The 25,669-nt window shown below is 39.3% G+C and overlaps 1 protein-coding gene and 1 long non-coding RNA gene across 14 annotated transcripts in view; one reads left to right on the top strand and one right to left on the bottom strand.

Annotated features, from left to right (window-relative positions):
* Positions 1-2,290, top strand: part of ITPR1 (inositol 1,4,5-trisphosphate receptor type 1) — a 299,982-nt gene extending 297,692 nt beyond the window's left edge. For all 9 annotated transcript variants that reach the window (XM_031470776.2, XM_031470775.2, XM_064496296.1 and 6 more), the window contains one exon: positions 923-2,290. In XM_031470776.2, the coding sequence (XP_031326636.1) occupies positions 923-1,009 (87 nt within the window). In that variant the 3' untranslated portion in view covers positions 1,010-2,290. The remainder of the gene's footprint in view (positions 1-922) is intronic.
* LOC116158286 (uncharacterized) overlaps positions 1-25,669 on the bottom strand; it is a 92,287-nt gene that overhangs the window by 4,134 nt on the left and 62,484 nt on the right. For 3 of the 5 annotated variants that reach the window (XR_010384788.1, XR_010384789.1, XR_004142557.2), the window contains one exon: positions 2,422-2,587. This is a non-coding gene — a long non-coding RNA (uncharacterized LOC116158286). Of the gene's footprint in view, positions 1-2,421; positions 2,588-10,510; positions 10,640-25,254; positions 25,610-25,669 lie in introns of those variants that run through there. The other 2 variants (XR_010384790.1, XR_010384791.1) reach the window with 2 other exon arrangements.

Here is a 25,669-nt window from a genome sequence, read left to right as displayed (position 1 = left end):
AAGCCCACGTTCTTTTTACTACTGCTCCCTAGTTCGTCTCTGATTTTAGGAAACCAGAAATCTAGGAGCAAGATCTTAGGCCACTTGTAGATAACCACATTATCTAATACATATTTCATAACCACCCTTTTATCTTAATTGACTTAAATGCCCGGCATCAAATCCGGAGCTAGGACTAACTGGGTAAGTGCAGGGAATTAATTATACCCAGAACAGAACTTAGATGCTCATCAGCATGAGAACTGATTTAGTTCAGCAGCCAAATCAACAGTACCAGCCTCTCGTTCTGAAAGTCCTTTTTCACTTGACCAGCCCTAGGACAGGTCTCTCCTGACCTTGGCGCCTGTGGGTGGCAAGGAAGAGTCACCACGGAGTGCCAGGGCATTATTTATGGTATTGAATCTCTCTGGACCTCACAGGTGAGGACATTCCTCATCTTCCTAGAAAGGCTGTGTGATATTTTTTTTTCTCTCAAATCAAAACTACCCAAGAGTCACTGGAAACAGGAATCAGGGTCTTCTGAAGACCAGGGGCTGAATCCCGGTCAAACCCAGGATTCTAAGCACACTGCTCTTCTTGACAGTTGAGTGTGCTGTTATTGTCACACAAAGCCATCATTTGAAAATAGAGTTGGGAAAGGCTCGAGAATCTTGTGCTTTTACTGGGTTTGGTTCCTTTATGAAACAAGTAGCAAGCAGCATTTCTGAATGTCACACTGCATGACTAGGGCACAGAATTTCCCATTCTGCCTAGGAAGAGGTCCTTTTTGAAGTTCTGTGTGTTTGATATACTGATGGTACGCTATTTGTAGAAAGTGGGTTTCAGTATAAACCGTAACCACAGAGGTAAATCTATGGTTCAGTATACGATCTGACGTACAGGAAATGTCTGAGTCTAATGATGAAACTTTTTAACTTTCCAGATGACAGAACAAAGGAAGCAGAAACAAAGAATCGGCCTTCTAGGACATCCTCCTCACATGAATGTCAACCCACAGCAGCCAGCATAAGCAAATGAAATAAAGGAATCGCATTTACCTTTTTAAATTATTTTTAGTGTGGGTATGGCTAATTAGTTCTGATTCACCCAAGAATGTTACCTTTATGCTTAGTATATTTGTAAATACTCAGTTTTATACTGTATGTATATGATTGCTACTCTAAAGGTTGGGATATATGTATTGTAATTAAATTGTTGGCAGGATGAAATTTCATCTGTGCCAAAAATATTAAAGATGCCTTTTTTGGAAGGACTAAAGAAAGCACCTGATTTGCACTTGAACCAGATTATAGATTTAAAAGTAGATGACATTATTTTGTATTTAAAACTAGAATAGCCAGTATTTATGTTTTTTATAAAACTGTGCAATACCAATTATGCAATCACAATAAACTTGTAACTCCTGAGTATCCTAATGGGAGTGCACATCTTTGAAGCTGGTGTGTTAATAGTACGTAATAAACGGTTAAATATCCAATGATGCTGCTGCCAAAATCATATTAATAGTGAGTGAGTTTCAGGCCCCTGGGCATTGTGTACCGTGTGATTATCCTGTGGTGATGCTGCTTCTCGTTGCTAGTGGCATCAGTGCCTCTGTCTTACAGTGACAGTGCTCCAAGTCTGAACTGTCGAGTCAGCACTCATTTTAAGACAAGCAACTGTAGTCTCAAAGATTCTTTTAGGCTTCTGAATTGATCATTTAAACGAACTGTGTCTTTAAATAAGAGAGCTAAATTAGATGCTCAGACTTTAGCTTGCCAAGTTAATGAATTTTTTAAAGGGAACTTTTTATGCCACGTTTGGGATAAATGCTTACTAGCTAGCCAATCAGTGTCATCTCCTAGGTGAATTTTGGTGTCACGTTATAAAGAAATGAATAACTGATGGTCTCTAGATTATCTAGTCCAAATGGTAGAGCTGATTTTTTTTTCTTCATCTGAACCAACGTGCTACAGTAGCTAAGAAGTATTAAACCACATAGAGCCATATAAAGATGAAATACGACCTACCCCATTAGAACTCATAGTTTGAACACTGACATGTTGTTCTTGTGAAAGGGCCACATTTTGGTTTTAGTTCTGTCACATAAGATTTCTTTTCTTGATGGATGAGAAGTATGAAAGGAAACTTTTATATCTGTTGCCTAGTTTTTGTACATGGCTCTCATTTTACAAGAGAACCTCTCTACAAAAAATAAGTTTTAAAATGTATTGGAAGCAGAGTTCTGAAATGAGTAAAGTTTGTAAATGCATATATAAAATAAATATTTAATAAATGATGCAGAATAATATACAGTGACTGACTGGTGACTTTCATTTTGACATCTCTGTGTTGTAACAGCCATTCCAATTATGTATGTTCTTAAGGACCAACGTAAACTACAACTGGTTTGCTTATCAGATTAATTCAGAAAGTGCTTACCTGACTGATGACTCTGAGAACCACCTGGACAGATACGGGGAGGGGTGGACCGCGGCCGTTCGTTCTTCTAGCTGAGCGAGTGGCAGCCAGGCTGTCACGAGCGCCCTGGCACACACCACGCGGGCAGGAGTGCCTTCTAGGGCTCACGCCTCCTTGAACTTGCTCTCTGCAATGCGGAGGAATCACAGACAGCGAGGTCAGTTCTCGTCCATGCCCAGGGGTCGGAGGCCTTCAGCACGACAGTTGAAAATGTCTTACAAAGCTAGCTCGTCTTCCCAAAGGTGGGGAAACTGGTTTCCTCCCAAGAGCAAGGCTCACCCTGGTTGCTCTTTTTACACTGATTTTTCTCTGTGCTTTGGTAAATCACAATAATGACCATCCAACGTTGGGAACTAGGTCAGGATTAAATTCCAGTTAAATGCCTAGTTTCAAAACCAATGCTGCTGCTTTATAAATTCAATAACTTGAAAAAGCAAGTGAATAATTTTCCACTCAGCACAGCAGATCTCCACAGCCTTTTTCCATAGTAAGGCAAGCCCAAGATAGATGTATACTTGTATCTATAAACAACCCGTCACTCCCTGCTGAACCCCACCCCATGGGCCCCAGCCGCAAGGACCTGCTCCCCTCGGGTCCCTCTTTGATCTCCCGAGCTGCCCAGCACGGCCAGGCGGTGTGTGTGCCTTGTCTCCCAAGCCCCATCCCATCCTGTTCACTGGGAAGCTCTGCATTGACATGTTCAGGTTGTGGCTTTTACAGGTTTCTCATGTCTCGTTTGAATCCTGTCACCTAAGATATAAATCTTCACTCCAGTTTGCCAGCTTCAGCAGAAAATAAACGACACTGGAATGCCACTCTGCCCTACGTGCGGCAGGTCCTACCCCTCAAGTTCAGGCGTGAACACAAAGCTGGTACAACTGAAACACAAAGTCTCAAGTTCTAACTCCTGTGGCCTTTGATGTGCAATTGTGATTTCACCTCTCTCCAGACATCGCTTTTTCAACACCTCTATTTCAAGGACCAAGGTCCAAGTCACCTGCAGGGCTACTTCCCCGGGTGAAGAATCAGAGCCATCAGGCTGAGGAACCAATGTTGACAGCATAGCGCTAACAAGCAAGACAGTCTTTTTGTCTCTGATTAATTTTTAACGTTTGCTGTAGCACCAACTCAGGCATCAAGATTCTGCCAATTTCCTTAACGGACCCATTTGTTATATCAAAGGCTCTGGGGAACTCCATTCTACTTTTCTAGCATTTATAATATCTTGCCCTTTTCTACTTCTGTCCCTAACATTGTGTAGCGATAAACCTTGTTTTCCCTACCAATAAAGCTTCCACTCTGGGTGCAGGGTCCCAGCGCTGTAACTGACATTCCGTCCTCCTCACGCACACATACCAAATACAGCTCTTTTTATTTTGTTCTTTAAAAACTGGGTTCAACTTGCTTGGTTTGTTTCCACGTTCATTACTGGTTGCTCCTCAGTCAGTTTTATTTGGTTCTACTTTCTGAAAATGAATTGCTTGATTCTGCTCCTGTAATAACTGCTCTTCCACCCTGTTTAAACATTTCCTAACATAAATTATAAAGCAAGCATACTTTATGTGTGGAAGTGAACCAGCAACCCGGTCTTTGCAGTAGCAAACGAAACAAAGCTTTACTTACGTAGCAGTGGGAAATTACCAAGATCTTCTCAGTAAACTAAGGAATTAACCCATTAAAACCTCAATTATAGATTTCTGTATCCTCCTACTGTGGTTGGTTGGGGTAATGCATTAATGTGAAACAGCCTGAAAGTTTCTGACAGTTATTTTAAGGCTAATCATGAGACCATTAAACCGACTTCCGGGCTGCATAGATGGAAATTGATTCCTCCACTACTACTAGATACAAAAGGAGCATAACTACCTGCTTCCAGGAGTAGAGGTGGTGTTTGCTAAAATAATGTTTTCATAAATTTTGAAAAACAAAATGCGCTTGACAGAATGCTTAAGTTATATGACAATAAAAGTCAGCTTGACACAGGATATGATACAGTCACAAAGGACCCCCCTCCTGAAGGCTCCTGAGACAATGTGTTCTGTAAACCAAACCACAGAGCGGGAGTGAAACTTTTATTAAAGATAAGAAATTGAGCCTTGGAGTGGTCGAGTAACTTGCCCAAGGACTCGGCTCCAGAATAATCAAAGGACTGCTGAGCCAGCCAAACGGGAGCGAGCTCTTAGCACCTGCTCCCCCCCTTTTAGAAAGGGCTGTGGCATCTCACCCGGAATCAGGTTGCCCAAAAGAGCTCTCCCTTGACAGAACGTTCTTATGCAGAATTGTATCCTGTCCTACAGTGCAAACTGGTGTGCTCTTCTTTTCGAATCTCTTTCATAAGAGGAGCTACACATTAGAAAGTATTGAATATGATTAACCTGTCATGACTGAAAACTCTGTGGCAAAGATAAGAAGCCCCTACAAATCTCTCTTTTACAGCTACACATCTCCTATAAATACCACCTGTTTAACTGCACTTCTCAAAAGGAGAATCTGTTCTCTCGATCAGGGTGGCTTCTCCCAGTGAAAACACTGGGGCACAGACTGGCATCCTGTTCTACCACGCAGGTCAGCGTCTGTGAGCAAACCCTGCCTGCTCTCCGTTACTCTGATCATTTGTGAACACTCAACCAGAATGCTGGAAAACCCCCTCGAAGATTTCGATTTTACAGAAAGTACCCAAAATTCCACCAGTTTTGCATCACAAAGTAGTGGTTAAAGTAGAGTTTTGAGCAAAATGCCATGTGTGTGGTTTTTGTGGGTGGCTGCAGCTCAGAACGACTCTTGGGCCCCGTGAGTTATCGACGGGACAGCTAGGGTGGCAATTAGCAACAAAGACAATTCTGATCACCGAGCAAACATTTTTCCGTCAACGCTATCGTACGCCGCCTTTGGCAACTCTTACAACCTAATGGCTGCCTTCAAGTCCAGACCCCCAAACCTACCAAAACGAAGAACGTAAAAAGGCAGACCACAGGCAGGTTTTCCGTTTGGTCAACTCAGACAGTGCTCAAGGGCTGTGGACTCTCCAGCTACTGGTGTTTTAAACTCACCGGGTAACACAAACCTCTAGCTTACTGGGGGACTACATTAAAAAATAAATGAATAAAAAGGAATTAACCTAAGGAGAAACTTAAAGTACTTTAAGGTCATGACAAGCCAGTGTGAAAGAGGCTCCCGGCACCTAGGGGTGCATCACCCACCCAGCCTGGAGAGGAAAAGGGAAGCGAAAACCCACGAGAGGATGAGAATGCCGAGTCTGAGAAAACCCCTAGGGTGAACTCTGAACAACAACAACAAAAAAAAGACGAGTCCCACAACATAAGAAGTGCATATCGTATGCAAGAACCACTAATGGAAAGAGTTTGCCAGCATTTCTGTAAAGACCTCACAAAAGAGGGCTGGTCCCGTGTCAAGAGTGACACCTGAGACAACCCAGGAATTCAACCTGTGCACTCCAGAACTTAATTAAGCTACTTAATTTTTTTTTCTCTCACGTATGTTCACCTATGGCATCTCATGCAGTCTTACCAGAAGCTTTGTGTAAATGTCCGCTAGAAGGAAAACTGTGAAGATGTGGGGTGAGGCTGGGATGCGGAGACCAGAGCCGCACCAGGCTTGTGTGCTGAGTGTCGGTTTACTTCAGAGCCCCGACGGCAGCGTGCTGGGGGGGAGAAGTGGGCTTCGAGGCGGGTGACAGTCTTCACACCAGCTCTACCAGTTCAGGGCTATGACTTTAAGCAAGTTCTTGAATCATTATAATTTGCACACACACACACACACACACACACCATCTAAAGAGTAGAGACACCAGCACTTCTTTGGGTCGCAGTGAGATTTAAGAGAGACCGTATACGTCGAGTGCCTGGGAAAGACCCACAAAGGTCACTTCCCATTCCTCCGTAACACGATCGCTTCCTTCTTCCCCACCCGCAACCTCAGCCAAACGCCGCGTGACCAAAAGCTACCTGTGTTCCTACTAAACAGGCCTGAAGTTACTACGCTGGGATCCCAGATCCCCAGGTCTTAACGTGACGTGTTTGGGTCACATCAAATCATCTGTAAAAACTGTACTTTTAATATCCAAATTACGTTCTTACTATCAGTTTGAACTGAATTCATAAGAAAAGAAAACTACTCTACAGTGTGTAACTTCCAGATAATTAACCTCACGTTTCTGATTGGTGCTGAAGTTAAATCTGACTTCCTTTTTTCAACAACTTCATGGGAAGACATTTTCCCATAGGGGTGATCTACTTCCTTAGTTCATCACGTACTTTTACCTACACTCTCGTGTAAGCCTCCCAACTCTGTTAAGCAGCTACTGTCCCTGACACGTGCATGGCTCGAAACTGTACCATCTTCCACTTAACATTCAAAGGCAAATTCTAGACCGGATCTCACGTAATTCTAGGAAGCCCAGGACTCTCCTTAATAATTTCCAGGATCCTCAGGTGAGTGCTTACAACTTCCTAATGATCCCTTGTCATTTTCTTATCCTGGTTCCTGACTGCAGCCATTTCCCCCCATCTCCCCTCTCTATTCCACTCCACCCGAGTGCAGACACAGCCCTCTGTACCCTCTGCCTCCAAAACATATAAACACCTGAGTGTTGTAAAGAGCAGCTCTTTAGTAGGAAATGACTATAACAAACAGATGAATAACAAATAAATAGTAGGAAACTATTTAAAATTGAGAATCAGATATCAAAGCTCTCTGTCCTTTTCCTTCTTTGTCGCTGGAGTAGCAATTTCTCTTCTCATCTTGAGCCTAATGCTAGGACCCACTTCCCTCACCACCCCTGCCCAAACAAAAGCAAAAGAAAAACAAGAAAACTTCCCTCTGGCTTCAAGTGAAAAACTAAAAATTCTTGTCTCTTGACAATGCAGAACAACGTTAGCCCCCTGGTCTCAACCACTCCCACCTGGGTTAGCCCCTTGCCTAGACCAAACAAACAAGACTGTAACTCATCTGTCTTCAGCTTTCAACCCAAAAAGCAAATTGCCTTTTTTTAAATTAAAGTATAGCTTTTTTTTTGCCCCCTTCCTGGTACCTCCCCATCTTAGAAAAGAAGAAATCAATTTAGAAAGGTGAAGCCATGTGGCCAAACGAGAACTTGAGTACTGATCCTACACAGTCGTCCTGCGGTCTCCACGGGGGATCAGTTCCAGGACCCCCGCGGACAGTAAAATCCGGACGCTCAAGTCCCTCACAGAAGCCGCACGTACAGTCCGCCTTCCGCAGCCGCGGGCCCCGCACGCGGGGGTTGGCTGACCGCAGCGCCCGCATCACTCTCTGCCGGTGCTTCACTGTGCCCGGTGCAATCCTGCCGAAAAGGTGCTGGGGCCTCCACCTGCGCACCTGGTTGGGGGCCGTCTGTAAACACCAGGCAAGAGTTCTAAGAGGCGCAAAGCAAGAGTTCTTAAGGGTAAGGGCTGAAACTGGTTCCTTCAGTGCCTCACACAACTCCTGCCAGACGGAAGGGTTCAAGACGTTTGGTGGCGCGGGGGTGGGGGACTCTTTGCAAACCTTCACGTTATCTGCCCAAGGGTTTTGGAATCAAGACCCACCAGGATTCTTTCACTAAGGAAGGGATACTTAGCGGTGGCCCAAAAGGAGCTGCATTTACGACACTACTCTTTTAGGGGCTGACCATTTAATCTTCTAAATGACCTGTCATCCTAATGCCTCTGGCTCCAAGACTCCTGCTTCACCACTCAAAAACCGTCCTCCGTGGCTCCCTCCCTCCAACGAGGCAACCCCAATCTCTCCCCCTCCTGTCCATTCTTACAGAGGACAAAGCTGGGCTTGTGTTGTCTCCACGAAGGTGGACACTCAGACCCACGTGTACCTCCTTACCCCTCTCACTGCCCCATTCCCTCTCTAACCACACCAGAAGACCATCCCTCCACAATCCATGGAGAATTAGGGCAGTTCTCAGATCACACCTGAAGAGACAAAAGACATTTTAGGTAGCATCAAGAAATTATGCATGAATGATAAATGCTGGAGCGGGTGTGGAGAAAAGGGAACCCTCCTACACTGCTGGTGGGAATGCAGTTCAGTGCAACCATTATGGAAAACAGTATGACAATTCCTCAAAAAACTAAATAGACTTACCATATGATCCAGCAATCCCACTCCTAAGCATGTATCTGGAGGGGATTCTAATGTGAAAAGATACATGCACCTCAATGTTCATAGCAGCACTTTTTACAATAGCTAAGACATGGAAGCAACCTAAATGTCCATCAACAGAGGACTGGATAAAGAAGTTGTGGTATATTTATACAATGGAGTACTACTCAGCCATAAAAAAAGAACAAAATAATGCCATTTGCAGCAACATGGATGAACGCAGAGAACATCATTCTAAATGAAGCCAGAAAGAGAAAGAAAAATATCATATGATATCACTTATACTTGGAATCTAAAAAAAAGAGAGAGAGAGAGACACTATGAGCTCATCTGCAAAACAGAAACAGACTCACAGACACAGTAAACAATCTTATGGTTACCAGGGAAAGGGGGTGGGAAGGGATACATTTGAGAGTTTGAGATTTACAAATGTTGGCCACTATATATATAAAAATGTATTTTAAAAAAATGTCTTCTGTATGGCACAGGGAACTATGTTCAATATCTTGTAATAACCTTTAATGAAAAAGAATATGAAAATTAATATATGTCTGTATATGCATGACTGGGGCATTGTGCTGTGCACAAGAAATTGACACATTGTAACTGACTGTACTTCAATTAAAAAAAAAGAAATGATGGCTGTTTGAGGCAACACAGTTATGGGTCACCTATATATGCACATATATACAACATGGGTGAATCTCAAAATCCCAAAAGCATTAGGTAAAGTACATGAAGTCAGAATCAAAAGGCTATGTAATGTATCATTCCTTGGCTATGACATTCTGGAAAAAGCAAGACTAAAGGAACAGTAATCAGGTCAGTGGCTGCCGGAGACAGGAGGTATCAGAAGTGGATTTATTACAAAAGGATCCTAGCGAAATATTTGGGGTGATCAAATACCTTCAGTGTGATGGTGGATAATGACTATGTAAGCATCTCAAAACTCATAGAACTGTATTCTAAAAAGGATCAATTTTACTACATATGGAAATTATACCTCAGTAAACTTGACTTAAAAAAGAAAAAAACACCACTGGGAGCAGCAAAAGACCAGGCCCCAGGAGCTGCATGTTCAACCTGCTCCCCAGGTAACTCCGTGGCAGGCTGTCCACAGCCCACGCGCTAAGGGGCACTGCTAACACATGGGTTGTGTTCTAACACCTCTGTCCTTTTTAGAACGTGCAATGTGTGTACTTTCTGAACTGAGCATCATTTCACAGAGTTGAGGGGGACAGTAAGGTCAAGAAATCTGCCCACTGGGGAACCTGGTAGCGTGGCAGTGAGACTTAATTTAAAAAAAAAAAAAAAAGGACAAAGTATGCTCCTGCTTAAAAAAGTGTCTGTGTTTTAGAACTTACAAATGGAACGGTCCTGAAGGTATGCTGCATGAGGCTTCTATTGTTGCCATAACAAATTACCAAAAACTGAGTGGCCTAGAACCACAAAAATGTATCATCATAGACTTCTTGTTGTCAAAGTCTAACACGGGTTGACAGGGTTGAATTCCTTCCGGAGGCCCTAGGGGAGAATCCATTTCCTTGCCTTTGTCAGCTTTAGAGGCTCCTGCACTCCCTGGCTGCTGCCTGCTCGCATCGGCAAAGCCAGAATCGGCCAGGTGAGTCCCTTCACTCCCTGCATCACGCTGACTGCGATGCCCTGCCTTCCTCTTTCACTTGTTAGGGCCCTTGTGAGTATCCCACTTGGAAAATCCCAGGAAATCTCCCCATCTCAAAAGCCCTAACATAATCACATCTGCAAAATCCCTTTTGCACTGTAAGGTAACAGTACGTTCACAGGGTCCTGGCATTAGGACATGGACATCGCTCAGGGGGCCAGTACTCTGCCTTCCACATTTGCCCAAGCAGAAACCAGGCAGGTGCTTCGGGGTAAGACAAGGAGAACAACCCACCTGTCAAGTTTTCAGGCTTGGCTGATTTGCATACAGTTGGGAAGGTCACATGCTCTCATGGTCCAAACAGGCTGAGCAAGTCTGCTCACTAACAAGACCAGAGAGGCTGCTGAAGCCACGCAGGATCGCCCCAGACGGGCTGTGGCTTCCTTTTACTTTCACTATTGATGCTCTCAGAGAACTAGAAACAGCTATTTTAAAACGTGTTTGATTGTGCGCACGCACGCGCACACACACACACACCTTATTGGAGGTTTTTCTCTCAGGTTTTACTTGTGAGGATTAACACTTTAAGAATAAGTTAAGATCCAGAGAGGTACAGTGAAAACAAAAGTGGACCATAAACTTCCCAGCCAGACAACCCTTGCTGATTAAACAAACACCAAACCATGCCTGTGTGAGACCAGAAATTTTAAATAATATACCATTCATATTTCTTCTTTGGTGAAGTGTTTATTCAAAGTTTTTGCTTACTTTTTTATTTGTTATCATTGAATTTTGAAAGTTTTGGTTTTTATATTCACGTTTCCAATTTTTTATCAAATATATATTTTGAAAATATTTTTTCTTGGTGTCTGTGATTTTTGTCATTTCATTTTCCTAGTACAGCTTTTTAAAGACCAAAAGTTTTTAATTTTGATGAAAGTCAATTTATACTTTTTTTCTTTTATGGTTGTTTTTTGTATCCTAAGAAATGTTTGCCTAAATAAGATCCCAAAGATGTTTGCCCTACGTTTTCTTCCAAGACAGCTACGTACAATAGAACTTTCTGTGATGATGGAAATGCACTGTAATCTGAGCTAATTAATAGAACAGCTTTAGCTAGCCACACCCGGCTACCAAGGACTTGACATGTGGCTGGAACAACAAAGGAGTTCAATTGTTACACTGTATTTAGTTTTAATTATTTAAATTCAAGTAGCCACATGTAGCCAGCATATGGGACAGGATATTCTAGAGGTGCTAAATTTAAATTTTACATTTTGGCCTATGATACATTTTGAGTTAATTTTTGTATATGTACAAGGTATGGGTCAAGGTTCATTTTTTAAAATATGAACGTCAATTAATCCAGCACCATTTTTGAAAAGACTATCTTCACTCCAATGAGTTACCTTGGCACCTTTGTCCAAAATCAATGGACCGTGTTTGTGTGGTCTGTTTCTCTGCACTCTATTCCTTTGACCTCTGCGTCTTTCCTTTCACCAATATCACATGTCTTCGTATATGGTCAACTAATCTTCCACAAAGGTACCAAGAACACATAACTGGGAAAGAGTTGTCTTTTCAACAAACGGTGCTAGAGAAAATGGATATGCAGATGAAAAGAATGAAACCAAACCCTTATCTTACACCATACGCTTACATTTTTAAAACATTTTGAATTGATGTTTGTTTAAGAACTGAAACGGAAAAACTTCAAGAAGAAAACACAGGGGGAAAGCTTCATGACACTGGTCCTAGAAGTGATATGAACACCAAAAGGACAGGAAACAAAGGCAAAAATAGACAAGTGAGGCTACATCAGAATAAAAAGCTTCTGTACAGCAAAGGAAACAATAGAGTGAAAAGGAAACTTGTGGAAAGGGAGAAAGTATTTGCAAACTGATAAGAGATTAATATCCAAGATATGTAAGGAACTCCTACAACTCAAGAGCAAAAAAAAAAGAAAAAATCCAAACTTGATTAAAAATGGGCAAATGATCTGAGGAGACATTTCTCCAAAGAAGATACACAAATGGCTAACAGGTACACGAAAAGAGGCTCGTCATCAGGGAAACACGCATCAAAACCACAATGAGGTATGACCTCACATCTCTCAGGACAGCCATGATCAAGACAACAGAAAGTGACAAGTGTTGGTGAGGATGCAGAGAAACTGCAGCCCCTGGGCACCGCTGGTGGGAATGGAAGACAGCAGCCACTCCGGAGAACAGTACAGAGGCTCCTCAAAAATTAAAACCAGAACTACCACACGACCCTGCAATCTCACCGCCGGGCCCAAGAGAACTGAAATTGGGATCTCAAAGAGATATCTGCGCTCTCACGTTCACCGCAGCCTTGTTCACAATAGCCAAGGGGTTTGAACACCTGAAATAATTAAGTCAAGAGATGAATGGATAAAGAAAATGTGGCGTATACACATAGTGCAGTATTATTATTCAGCCATAAAAGGAGATCTTTTCGTACGCTACAACGTGGATGAAACTTGAGGACATTATGCAAAGTGAAAAAAGCCAGTCAGGACAAATACTGCATGATTCCACTCCCATGAGATATCTGAAGTAGTCAGAGTCATCAGAACACAAGTAGATTGGTGGTGTCCAGAGGCTGAAGGAAAGGGGAAATGGGGAGTTGCTATTTAATGGCTATAAGGTTCTAGTAATGCAAGATCAAAAAGTTCTCGAGGTCTGCTTTACAGCACAGCGCTGGCAGTTTACGATTCTGTACTGTACACCTACTTATTAAGACGGCAGATCTCACATTATGTGTATGATCTTAGCATGCTTTAAAAAAACCACACACTGTCCCAATTACTTTAACTTTCTACTAAGCCTTGAAATCAGGTAATACGAATCCTCAGTCTTTTTCTTTTTCAAAATTGTTTTGGCTACTTTAAGTTCTTTACTTCTCTATATAAATTTTAGAAATAGCCCATCAATTTCCACAAAGAAGATGGCTGAGACTGAGATTATAATTCCATACAATCTACACATGAGTTTGGGGAAAAAAAAACTACATTTTGACAATATTGAGTCTCCCAACTTAGGAACACACACCACCTCACCCCTAATTTAGGTCTTTGGTTTCTCTCATCAATTTTGTAGTTTTTAGCAGAAAAATCTTGTACGTATTTTGTTACATTTATCCCTATTTGAATAGTTTGGATGCTACTGTACATAACACTTTAAAAAGTCTTCAAGTTCAAAATGTTTCCTGTTAGAGAAGTGTAATTCATTTTCATATACTGACCTTGTAACTTGTGACCTTGCTAAACTACAAGATTCAGTAGCATTTTTGTAGCTTCTTTGGAAATTTCTAACAGACAATAGTGGTATCTACAAACAAAGGCATTTTTATTTCTTCTTTCCAATCTGTATGCCTACTTCTTCTTCTTGCTTTACTACACTAGCTAGGAAAATAATAAATAAGAGTGGTGAGAGCCAACATCCTTGCTTCGTTCCGATTTTAGAGGGAAAGCATTCAGTCTTTCACTATTAAGCATAATGTTAGCTGTAGGTTTTTCATGCATGCCCTTTATCAGGTGATGGAAGTTCACTTTTGTTCCTAGTTTTCTGAGACTTTCATCAGGAATGAGTAATAGATGTTTATACAATGCTTTTTCTATATCAACTGAGATGATCTTTTTTAGTCTGTTGATACAGTAAATTGCATTGATTGATTTATAAATAGTGAACCAATCTCACATCCTGGGATAAACCCCATGTGATCATGATGTATTTTCTATTCTTTTTATATACTGAATACTTTTCAACTTTCTTATTGTGATAAAACCAACAAACTTTACCATCCTAACCATTAACTGTACAGTTCAGTGGTATTAAACATATTCACAATATGTACAACCATCACCACGATTCATCTCCATAGCTCTTTTCATCCTGGAAAACTGAAACCCTGTACCCGTTAAATAACAACTCCCACTGTCCCTCCCCGTCAGCCCCTGCAAATCACCGTTCTACTTTCTGCCTCTATGATTTCTGACTACTCAAAGTACCTCATTTAAATGGAATCAGACAGTATTTGTCTTTTTGTGACCAGCTTATTTCACTTGGCATAAGTTTTATCCATGAAATAGCATGTACCAGAATTCCCTTCCTTTTTAAAGATGAATACTATTCTGTTGTATACATATGCCACATTTTGCTTATCCATTCAACTGCTGATGGACACTTGGGGTGCATTCATCTTTTAGCTATCATAAATAATGCTATGAATACAGGTGTACAAGTATCTCTTCAAACCCCTGCTTTTTCTTTTTAAATTGAGGTATAGTTGATGTACAATATTATGTTAGTTTCAGGTGTACACATAGTGACTTGACAATCAAACCCATTATGAAATGATCACCACAGTAAGTCTAGTAACCATCTGTTACCATACAAAATTACTACATTATTAACTACATTCCTTATACTGTGTATTACATTCCTGTGATATAAAAGTGGAATTGCTAGATCACACAGGAATTCTATTTTTAATTTTTTGAGGACCCACGATACTATTTTCCATAGCAGCTGTATCATTTTGCATTCCCATCAATAGGGCACAAAGGCTCCAATTTCCCCACATCCTCACGAAAACTTAATTATTTCCTGAGTCTTTTGATAGTAGCCACCCCAATGGGTGTGAAGTATAATGCTACCTTATAAAGTTATTTGGGAAGTCTTAATTGTCTGCACAGGAACACATCCTCTTTAAAAAAAAATAAAACCTAAAAACACAGCCTTCAAAACCACAGAACATAACTGATACTTATAAATCCAAAAAATCAGAGAGATAGAAGTAAAATGAAGAAGCAGAGGAACTATTCCCAATTAAAAGAACAAGAAAAGTCCCTTGAAAGAACAATCAATGAAATAGACCTCAATAGTCTACTATCTACTAGTTTTTGAAGATCATGACTTCAAAAAGAGGGTAATAAAAGCACTAAAGGAAATAAAATAACCCCATCCAAAAATGGGCAAAGGGCCTAAACAAGCAATTCTCCAAGGAAGAAATACAAAAGCTCAACAGGCACATGAAAAAATGCTCAATATCACTAATTATCAGAGAAATGCAAATCAAAACTTCAATGAGGTATCACCTCACACCAGTCAGAATGGCCATCATTCAAAAGTCCACAAATGACAAATGCTGGAGAGGCTGTGGAGAAAAGGGAACCCTCCTACACTGCTGGTGGGAATGCAGTTTGTGCAGCCACTGTGGAAAACAGTATGGAGATTCCTCAAAAGACTAGGAATAGACTTACCATATGACCCAGGAATCCCGCTCCTGGGCATATATCCAGAAGGAACCCTACTTCAAAATGACACCTGCACCCCAATGTTCATAGCAGCACTATGTACAATAGCCAAGACATGGAAACAGCCTAAATGTCCATCAAGAGATGACTGGATAAAGAAGATGTGGTATATTTACACAACAGAAAACTGTTCAGCTATAAAAACCGACAACATAACACCATTTGCAGCAACATTGATGTTCCTGGAGAATGCCATTCTAAGTGAAGTAAGCCAGAAAGAGAAAGAAAAATACCATATGAGATTGCTCATATGTGGACTCTAAAAAGAAACAAAACAAAAACACAAAATAGAAACAGGCTCATAGACATAAAATACAAACTTGTGGTTGCCAAGGGGGCAGGGGGCAGGAAGGGACAGACTGGGATTTCAAAACAGAATAGATAGTAGTAGAATAGATAAACCAGATTATATGGTATAGCACAGGGAAATATATACAAGATCTTATGGTAGTGCACAGAGAAAAAAATGTGACAATGAATATATATATGTTTATGTATAACTGAAAAATTGTGCTGTACACTGGAATTTGACAGAACATTGTAAAATGACTATAATTCAATAAAAAATTGTAAAAAAAAGATAATAAAGGAATTAAGAGACTATGAATAAACATGTAGAATACTATAAAGGAAATAGAAACTATAAAGAGGAGCCAATTAAAAACAGAAAACTCAATGGCTGAGAAAAGAGCTGAGCTGAAGGCAATCAAAAGCAGACCAGACAGAGGAAAGAGTAAGTGACTTAGAAGACAGGATAAGAGAAATCACACAATCAGAGCAACAGACAGAGAAGCAAGTGATTCTAAAGGCAGAAAGAGAAAAACAAAGAGTTACAAAGAAGCCTCCATAAGGCTTTCAGCTGATTTCTCAACACAAACATTGCAGGCCAGAAGGGAGAGGCAAGATATATTCAAAGTTCTGAATGAGAAAAAGCTGCAACCTAGGATGCTCTATCCAGCAAGACTATCCTTTAGAATAAAAGGAGAGAAAAAGAATTTCACAGACAAGGAAAAACTAAAAGAATTCAGCAATACTAAACCTATCCTAAGAAAAATATGGAAAAGTCTACTCTAAATAGAAAAGAAGGACACTATAGAAAGGAGAGAACCATTAATTGGAAATGAGATAACTACAATGAGTTGCAATAGAATAAACATGAAGATGTAAAAGAGGACATCAAAATCATTTAAGGTGGGAGAGGGAGCAAGAAAATAAAGACTTTTTTTCTTTTTTTCATTCATTTTAGGATGTGTTTGGGCTTATATGACTTTATAGCAAACAGATATAGTAATGGGTCAATATACTTGAAAATCAGGGTAACCACAAATCAAAGAATACAATAGAGTCACAAAAAACAAAAAGAAACCAAGATAATATGAAAGAAGATATCACACCACAAAAAGAAAAAGAAATAAAGAGGAAATACCAAATCAACTGGAAAACTAAGTTCAAAGTGGCAATAAACACACATCTATCAATAATCACCATAAATGTCAATGGACTAAATGCTCCAATCAAAAGACACAGAGTGGCAGACTGGATAATAAAACAAGAACCTACAATATGCTGCATACAAGAGACCCACTCTAGGGAGAAGAACACACATAGATTGAAAGAGAGAGTACTGAAAAAGATACTCCATGCAAATAGAAATGACAAGAAAGCAGGAATAGCAATACTGATTTCAGACAAAATAGACTTTAAAACAAAGGCCATAAAGAAAGATAAAGAAGGACACTATATAATGATTAAAGGAGCAACACAAGATGAGAATATTACACTCGTAAACATACATGCACCCAATATAGGAGCACCTAAATACATAAAACAAATACTAACAAACATAAGGGGAAAATTGATTGGAACACAATCACAGTAAGAGACTTTAACACCCCCTTAACATCATTCAACAGATCTTCCAGACAGAAAATCAATAAAGCAACAGAGATACTAAATGACACAATAGAACAGCTGGACTTGGTTGATATTTTTAGGACGTTACATCCCCCCAAAAAACAGAATATACATTGTTTACAAGTGCACAAGGAACATTCTCTAGGATAGATCATATGCTAGGACACAAAAGAAGCCTCAGCAAATTTAAGAGGATAGAAATTATTTCAAACATCTCTGACCACAATGGCATGGAACTAGAAATCAATCACAGAAAAACAAAGAAGGAAAAAATGACAATATGAAGATTAAACAACATGCTATTAAAAAACCAATGGCTCAAGGATGAAATCAAAGAAGAAGTTAAAAAATAACTTGAGACAAATGACAATGAAAACACAACCACACAAATCCATGGGATGCAGAAAAAGCCATCCTATGAAGGAAGTTCATAGTGATACAGACCTTCCTCAAAAAACAAGAACAATCTCAAGTAAACAATGTAACTATCATCTAAAAGAATTAGAAAAAGAAGAACAAAGAAACCTAAAGTCAGCAGAAGGAAGGAAATAATAAAGGTCAGGGAGGAAATAAATAAGAGCTTTAAAAAACAATAGAAAAAAATCAATCAAACCTAGGGCTGTTTTTTTGAACGAGTAAACAAAACTGACAAACCTCTGGCCAGGCTCACCAAGAATGAAAGAAAGAGAACACAAACAAAATTAAAAATGAAAATGGACGAATTACAACCAATACCACAGAAATATAAAAGACCATAAGAGATTACTATAAATAACTATTTCGAAACAAATTGGACAACCCAGAAGAAACAGACAAGTTTCTGGAAACATTCAGTCCACCAAGACTGAATCAAGAAGAAACAAACCACTTAAACAGTCTGATCACTAGAAATTAAATAGAATCAGCAATTTTAAAAAAAATCCCTGCAAACAAAATTTCAGGACCAAATGGCTTCAGTGGGGGAATTCTACCAAACATTCAAAGAAGAACTCATATCAATTCTTCTCAAACTCTTCCAAAAGATTGTAAAGGAGGGAATACTCCTAAACTCATTCTGTGAAGCCACCATCACTCTGATACCAAAACCAGACAGACACTACCAAAAAAGAAAATTATAGGCCAGTATCACTGATGAACATAGATGCAAAAATCCTCAACAAAATATTAGCAAACAGAATCCAACAGCACATTAAAAAGATCATACACTGTGATCATATTGGATTCATGCTAGGAACACAAGGATGGTTCAACATACGCAAATCACTCAGTGTGATACATCACATCAACCAGAAAAGGGACAAAAATCACATGATCATATCAATAGATGTAGAAAAAGCATCTGATAAAATTCAACACCCATTTAAGGTAACTCTTACCAAAGAGAGTATAGAGGGAGCATATCCCAACACAATTAAAGCTATTTATGGCAAACCCACAGCCAGCATCATACTCAACAGTGAAAAACTGAAAGCCTTTCTGCTAAAATCTGAAACAAGACGAGGATGCCCACTCTCACCACTTCTATTCAACATAGTTTTGGAAGTCCTAGCCTCAGCAATCAGGAGAAAAAGAAATAAAAGGAATTCAAATTGGAAGAGAAGAGGTAAAACTGTCACCATATGTGGATGACATGATACTATATATAGAAAACCCTAAAAGCTCGCCCAAAAAACTACTAGAGCTGATAAAAAGAACTTGGCAAAGTAGCAGGATACAAGATTAACATACAGAAATCAGTGGCATTTCTTTACACTAACAATGAAAGATCAGAAAAGGAAAGTAAAGAAACAATCCTTTTAATATTGCATACAAAAAAAATAAAATACTGAGGAATAAATCCGACCAAAGAAGTGAAAGACTTACATGCGGAGATCTACAAAACATTGATTAAGGAAATTAAAGATGACTTAAAGAAATGGAAATATATCCCATGCTCTTGGATTGGAAGAATCAGTATTACTAAAATGGCCATATTGTCCAAGGAAACCTACAGATTTAACGCAATCCCTATCAAATTACCCAGGACATTTTTCACAGAAAGAGAACAAATAATTCTAAAATTTATATGGAATCACAAAAGACCCAGAATTGCCAAAGCAATACCAAAGAAAAAGAATGAAGCTGGAGGAATAACCCTCCCAGACTTCAGACAATACTATAGAGCTACAGTCATCAAAACGTCATGGTATTGGTGCAAAAACAGACATATGGATCAATGGAACAGAACAGAGAGCCCAGAAATAAACCCACAGACCTACAGTCAATTAATCTTTGACAAAGGAGGCAAGAATATACAAAGGGGTAAAGACAGTCTCTTCAGCAAATGGTGTTGGGAAAACTGGACAGCTGCATGTAAATCAACGAAGTTAGAACACTCCCTCACACCATACATAAAAATAAACTCAAAATGGCTCAAAGACTTAAACAGAAGACAAGACACTATAAACCCCTTAGAAGAAAACATAAGTAAAACATTCTCTGACATAAATCTCAGCAATATTCTCCTAGGGCAGTCTACCCAGGCAATAGAAATAAGAGCCAAAATAAACAAATGGAACCTATTTAAACTTACAAGCTTTTGCACAGCAAAACAAACAATAAGCAAAACAAAACAACAATCTACAGAATGGGAGAAAATATTTGCAAATTATACAACTGACATAGGCTTAATTTCCAGAATATATAAATAGCTCATACAACTTAATAACAACAGCAACAAAAAATAAACAACTCAATCCAAAAATGGGGAGAAGACCTAAACAAGCAATTCTCCAGTGAAGACATACAAATGGCCAACAGGCACATGAAAAAATTCTCAATATCACTAATGATCAGAGAAATGCAAATCAAAACTTCAATGAGGTATCACCTCACACCAGTCAGAATGGCCGCCATTCAAAAGTCCACAAACGATAAATGCTGGAGAAGCTATGGAGAAAAGGGAACCCTCCTACACTGCTGGTGGGAATGTAGTTTGTTGCAGCCATTATGGAAAACAGTATGGAGATTCCTTAAAATACTAAAAATAGATTTACCATATGATCTAGCAATCACACTCCTAGGTATATATCCAGAGGGAATCTTAATTCAAAAAGATCCATGCACTGCAATGTTCACAGCAGCACTATTTACAGTAGCCAAGACAGGGAAGTAACGTAAATGTCTATCAACAGGTGACTGGATAAAGAAGCTGTGGTATATTTATACAATGGAACACTACTCAGCCCATAAAAAAGAATAAAATAATGTCATTTGCAGCAACATGGATGGCCTTGGAGATCATCATTCCAAATGAAGTAAGCCAGAAAGACAAAGAAAAATACCATACAATATCAGTTACATGTGAAATCTTAAAAAAAAAATGAACTTATTTACAAAACAGAAACAGACACAGAAAATAAACTTAACTTACGGTTACCAGAGGGAAAAGGGGTGGGAAGGGATAAATTGGGAGTTCAAGATTTGAAGATACTAACTAATCTATATAAAATAAATGAACAACAAGTTTATACTGTATAGCACAGGGAACTATGTTCAATATCTTATAGTAACTTACAGTTAAAAAGAATATGAAAACAAATATATGTATGTTCACATATGACTGAAGCATTATGCTGTATATCAGAAGTTGACACAAAATTGTAAACTATTCTTGAATAAAATATATATTTAAAAAATTTTAAGTAAAACAAGGAGACATAGTTATAGGTCAACACATATGAATCCTATAGTAACCACAAATCAAAAACCTAAATAGATAAACAAAAACTAGAGAGAAAGGAACATAAGCATACCACTGAAGAAAGTCATCAAGCCACAAGGGAACAAACTAAAAGAAGAAAAGAATAAGAAGAACTGCAAAAATAATCACAAAACAAGTAACAAAATGGCAATAAGCACATACCTGTCAATGACCACTTTAAATGCCAATGGACTAAATGCTCTAATCAAAAGACACAGGCTGGCTGATTGGATGAAGAAACAAGACCCACCTATATGCTGCTTATAAGAGTCACTTCAGAGGTAAAGACACAGACAGAGTAAAAGCGAAGGGACAGAAAAAGATATTTCATGCTAGTGGAAACAATAAGAAAGCTGGGATAGCAATACTCACATCAGACAAAGTAAACTTTAAAACAAACTTTATAACAAAAGGCAAAAAAGTGCATAAATTATACAGTGATAAAGGGATCAATACTAGAAGAGGATACAACATACATTAAAATGCATGCACCTAATGCAGGAGCACCTAAATATATAAACCAAGTATTAACAGACACAAAGGAAGAAACTGACCATAATACATAACAGTAGAGGACTTTAATGCCCTACTTACATCAACAGACAGATCATCCAGACAGAAAATCAATAAGGAAACAGTGGTCTTCAAGGATACATTAGGCCAACTGTACTTAATAGGTATCTACAGGACATTCCATCCCAAAACAGAATACACATTCTTTTCAAATATACATGGAATGGTCTCCGGGAAAGATCACATACTAGGCCACAAAACAAGTCTCAAAAAATTTAAGAGCACAGAAATATACCAAAATGAAAACACCAATTTGAAAAGATACACGCACCCCAAAGTTCATAGCAGCATTACCTACAACAGCCAAGATATGGAAGCAACTTAAGTGTCCATCAACAGATGACTGGATACATATGGCATACATACAAACACACACACACTAGAATATTACTCAGCCATAAAAAAGAGTGAAATTTTGCTTTCTATAAAAACATACATAGACCTGGGGGTACTTAGCGAAGTAAGTCTAACAGAGAAAGATAAGTACTGTATGTTATCACTTATATATTGAGTCTAAAAAATAAAATAAATGAATGAATATAACAAAACAGAAACAGACTCAGAGAACAAACTAGCAGTTACCAGTGAGGAGACAGAAGGGGGGAGGGGCAAGATAGGGGCAGGGGATTAAGAGGGACAAACTACTGTGTATAAAATACATTAGCTGCAAGGACACATTGTGCAGCACAGGAAAGCAACCAATATTTTACAATAATTTTAAATGTATAATCTATAAAAATACTGAATCACTATGTGATACACCTGAAACTAATACAATATTATAAATCAACTATAATTCAATTTTTAGAAAGATGTAAGTTCTGCAATATGCAACCTGAGCTTTTACCAACTGTGTTCTAGGACAATAAACAATTTTTTTAAGGAAAAAAATTCTACTCATATATATTTTTAAAATATCTTCCCTTTCCTTCTTCATTTTACCTACAATGCTACTACCCTTCTCCAGGCAGCCATCATTTTTTACCTGGACTTCAGCAATGGTCACTTCATGGTTGTTCCTTCTACTCATAGCCTCGAAGCTCCCAGCATTCTCCTACCCTACTTTCCAAAACCTTTTTTCACAGACTCAGAGACTCTGACTCCTTCTTCCTTATTTATCCTCATCTCTCACAACTTCCTCCTTTACCAAAGCCACCGCCCCGAATACACACATACACCTATAATAATTAACGTCGGACTTTCTAGGTCCCGGAACAACGGATGCTCTCTTCTGCATCGTGTCTTTCCACACGCTGTTCCTTGCTTAGAACGCCCATCTCCTCCTGCCTTCACTTGACTTCTACTTAACTTTCAGACGTCAGTTAAGGTATCCTTTTCCTGGAAATCTTTCAGTGACACCCTAAGCTGGGGCTATGTGTTCTTTATCCCTTCAGCACTTAATAAATTGAAGTTATTTTGCTGTTACTTCCCTCCAAATTGTAACTTCCACGAGAGCTGGGGCTGATTTACATCCTGTTCGCCACCCTAGTCCTGCTGTTGTTAAATTCAGAAATCCTTATTTTATGAATAGAAACACATACAAATCAGAACAGAGGAGCCAACGCTGAATCACAATTTAGGTATACCGACTGCACTGACCATGGGCTTAGTCAAAAATATTCAGTGCCCACCACATCCTTCTAGTATTGTGTGAGCATTGTAGGACTTGGATTCAAAAGACCTTGAGCAATTTCCTTTTACTTTCTCTGGAATTTTTTTTCCTTTTCTGAAATGTTTTCTTCATTTCTTAAATGGGGTAAGAAATGCCTATATCACAGTGATACAGGAGAACTGATGAGAGGAAACAGAGGGAAAGCATTTTATAAATCAAACAATACTACACATACATGTATATCATTATATACATATATGTATCATTAACTATGTCATGTTGCCCAAAATCTAATGGCTTATTTTTATCCATCAGTGCTTTCTACTACTACTACTTTCTAACATTTTCAAATTAATTTTTATTTTAATCAAGTACACAATAAACACAAATTTACCTTTCCTTTTCTGAAGTCTAAAACTCTCGTTTTAAAATCCTAGCCATCCAATATCAATTTTATGAGCAGATTCTTAAGTAGTTGCTATGTGTTACATTAAAATTCTTGACTCCTTTATTAAATTAAGAAATGATTGCTTTGGGCTAAGGGCCACACTAACATTGTAAGATTTCATTATTTCATTCAAAACAAAGAAAACACAACAAAAATGTTAAAGGAAACTGTTTCTCAATAAAACATTATAAATCTTCAGGATTTCATCACAATTATAAGGCATAACTTTTCAGGAAGATTCTTCTCTCTTAAAAAAAAAAAAAAAAAAACAGAGAAAACAAAGTCATAAGTTTCCTGAGGTGGAAGAACATATAATAAACACTGTCTTATTCTTCGGTGTCCAATATGGTAAAGACAAAAAATGGGGACAAATGATTTACATAAGTATTAAACAGAAATAGTACATTCTCAATGAATGTTTATTATGCTTGTTGTGGTTATTCAACAGATCACACTCTGTGTTACATAATGTATGTTGAACTGAAGTAGTGAGACCAAGGACACCTAGCTCTTTCAAGCCAAATTCAAGAAACTGGAAGACTGGCAAGTAAACTCCACAACAACTTTTTAATATATTGAAATGAAAAGTTGAAAATAAATGGAAAACATCAACCAAATGCCGACTTTTTCCAACAAGGAGCTATGTAAGGGCAGACCGATGAGTTTTGCAAACACCCCTCAGTCACTTAAGGGGGTCAGGATCTATCAGCTATCTGGACATATTTTAGATGCAAGGCACCACACGCCAATCAGTGTGGCGTCATGGTAGGCTTACAAAAAGCTAGTTACATTCTGACAAAGCATGTTGTCTGATCAACAGACCATAAACAGAAACTATCACTGGCACTCAGGGGCAAAATCCAGCTGGGTTTCTTTATCCCTAATCCCAGTTTCAGCTGTGGGTTTTTTTTTTCTTCCCAGAAAGAACAGTAGTTTGATTTACTCAACACTCTGAAGAAGTCAGGGTGTGGTCATCCTTCTCTAAATAATATTACAAATGGATTTTCCCTGAACTCTTGCAGCAACAGGATTTTTCAAGTAGTTACTGGTAGGAAAAGGTGAGACGAAGGTCAAAATGCACGTCTGCAATGAAATAATAAACACTATCTTTTAAGGACCATCCTGGAGACAACGGAGGCAAAGGCATTATTGAGACCAAAAAGGTACAGCACAGAACACGAGTATCTTTCAAGCTTCCAACACGGAGCCACAGTAACACCTGAAAATACTTTTGCCAGCTCTCCTGTTAAGGGCTGACAATTTTAAACCAAATTACTCCAGTACACGTTAATAATCGCCCCAAATGCAGATCCATCACGTTTCCTCCATCATCAGAACAGGACTCAATCTACCACTGAATTCAGAAAAATCAATGAAAAGTTTCCTCTAGCCTTTCTAAAACACTTACCAGCTACAGAGACAGGGAAAGTCAGATTGCGGAAACCTTTTCCAAGGCAAGGATATAAGTGGGAGTGTGCCTAATAAATCAACAACTGAATCCCTCCTCCCTGGCGAGCCAACAGAGTGGAGCCGGCCCTCTGTTCTGCAGGGGAGCACCCTCGGCGCGCATAATCTGTGTCTGCATTCCCCCCAGACATCCTGGCTGCTCCGAAATGAACAACTCTACACAGACGCCCTTCGCACCGCCTGAAGCCTGGAACTGGTGTTCTGAGCCCTCCATGTGCGAGGGACAATGCATAGCCATACGACACGCTCTCCTCATTACCTTTGATGCAGGTTCTGTGCGCTGACGAGCAAACTGAGGCCCAAGCTCACACAGGCAGTGTGGCCCAGCCACGGGGGGACCCCCCCCCCCCGGGGGG

The sequence above is a fragment of the Camelus dromedarius genome, chromosome 17, assembly GCF_036321535.1.
Source record: "Camelus dromedarius isolate mCamDro1 chromosome 17, mCamDro1.pat, whole genome shotgun sequence".
NCBI classification, from domain to species: domain Eukaryota; kingdom Metazoa; phylum Chordata; class Mammalia; order Artiodactyla; family Camelidae; genus Camelus; species Camelus dromedarius.
This window is presented reverse-complemented; position numbering and strand designations above follow the sequence as displayed.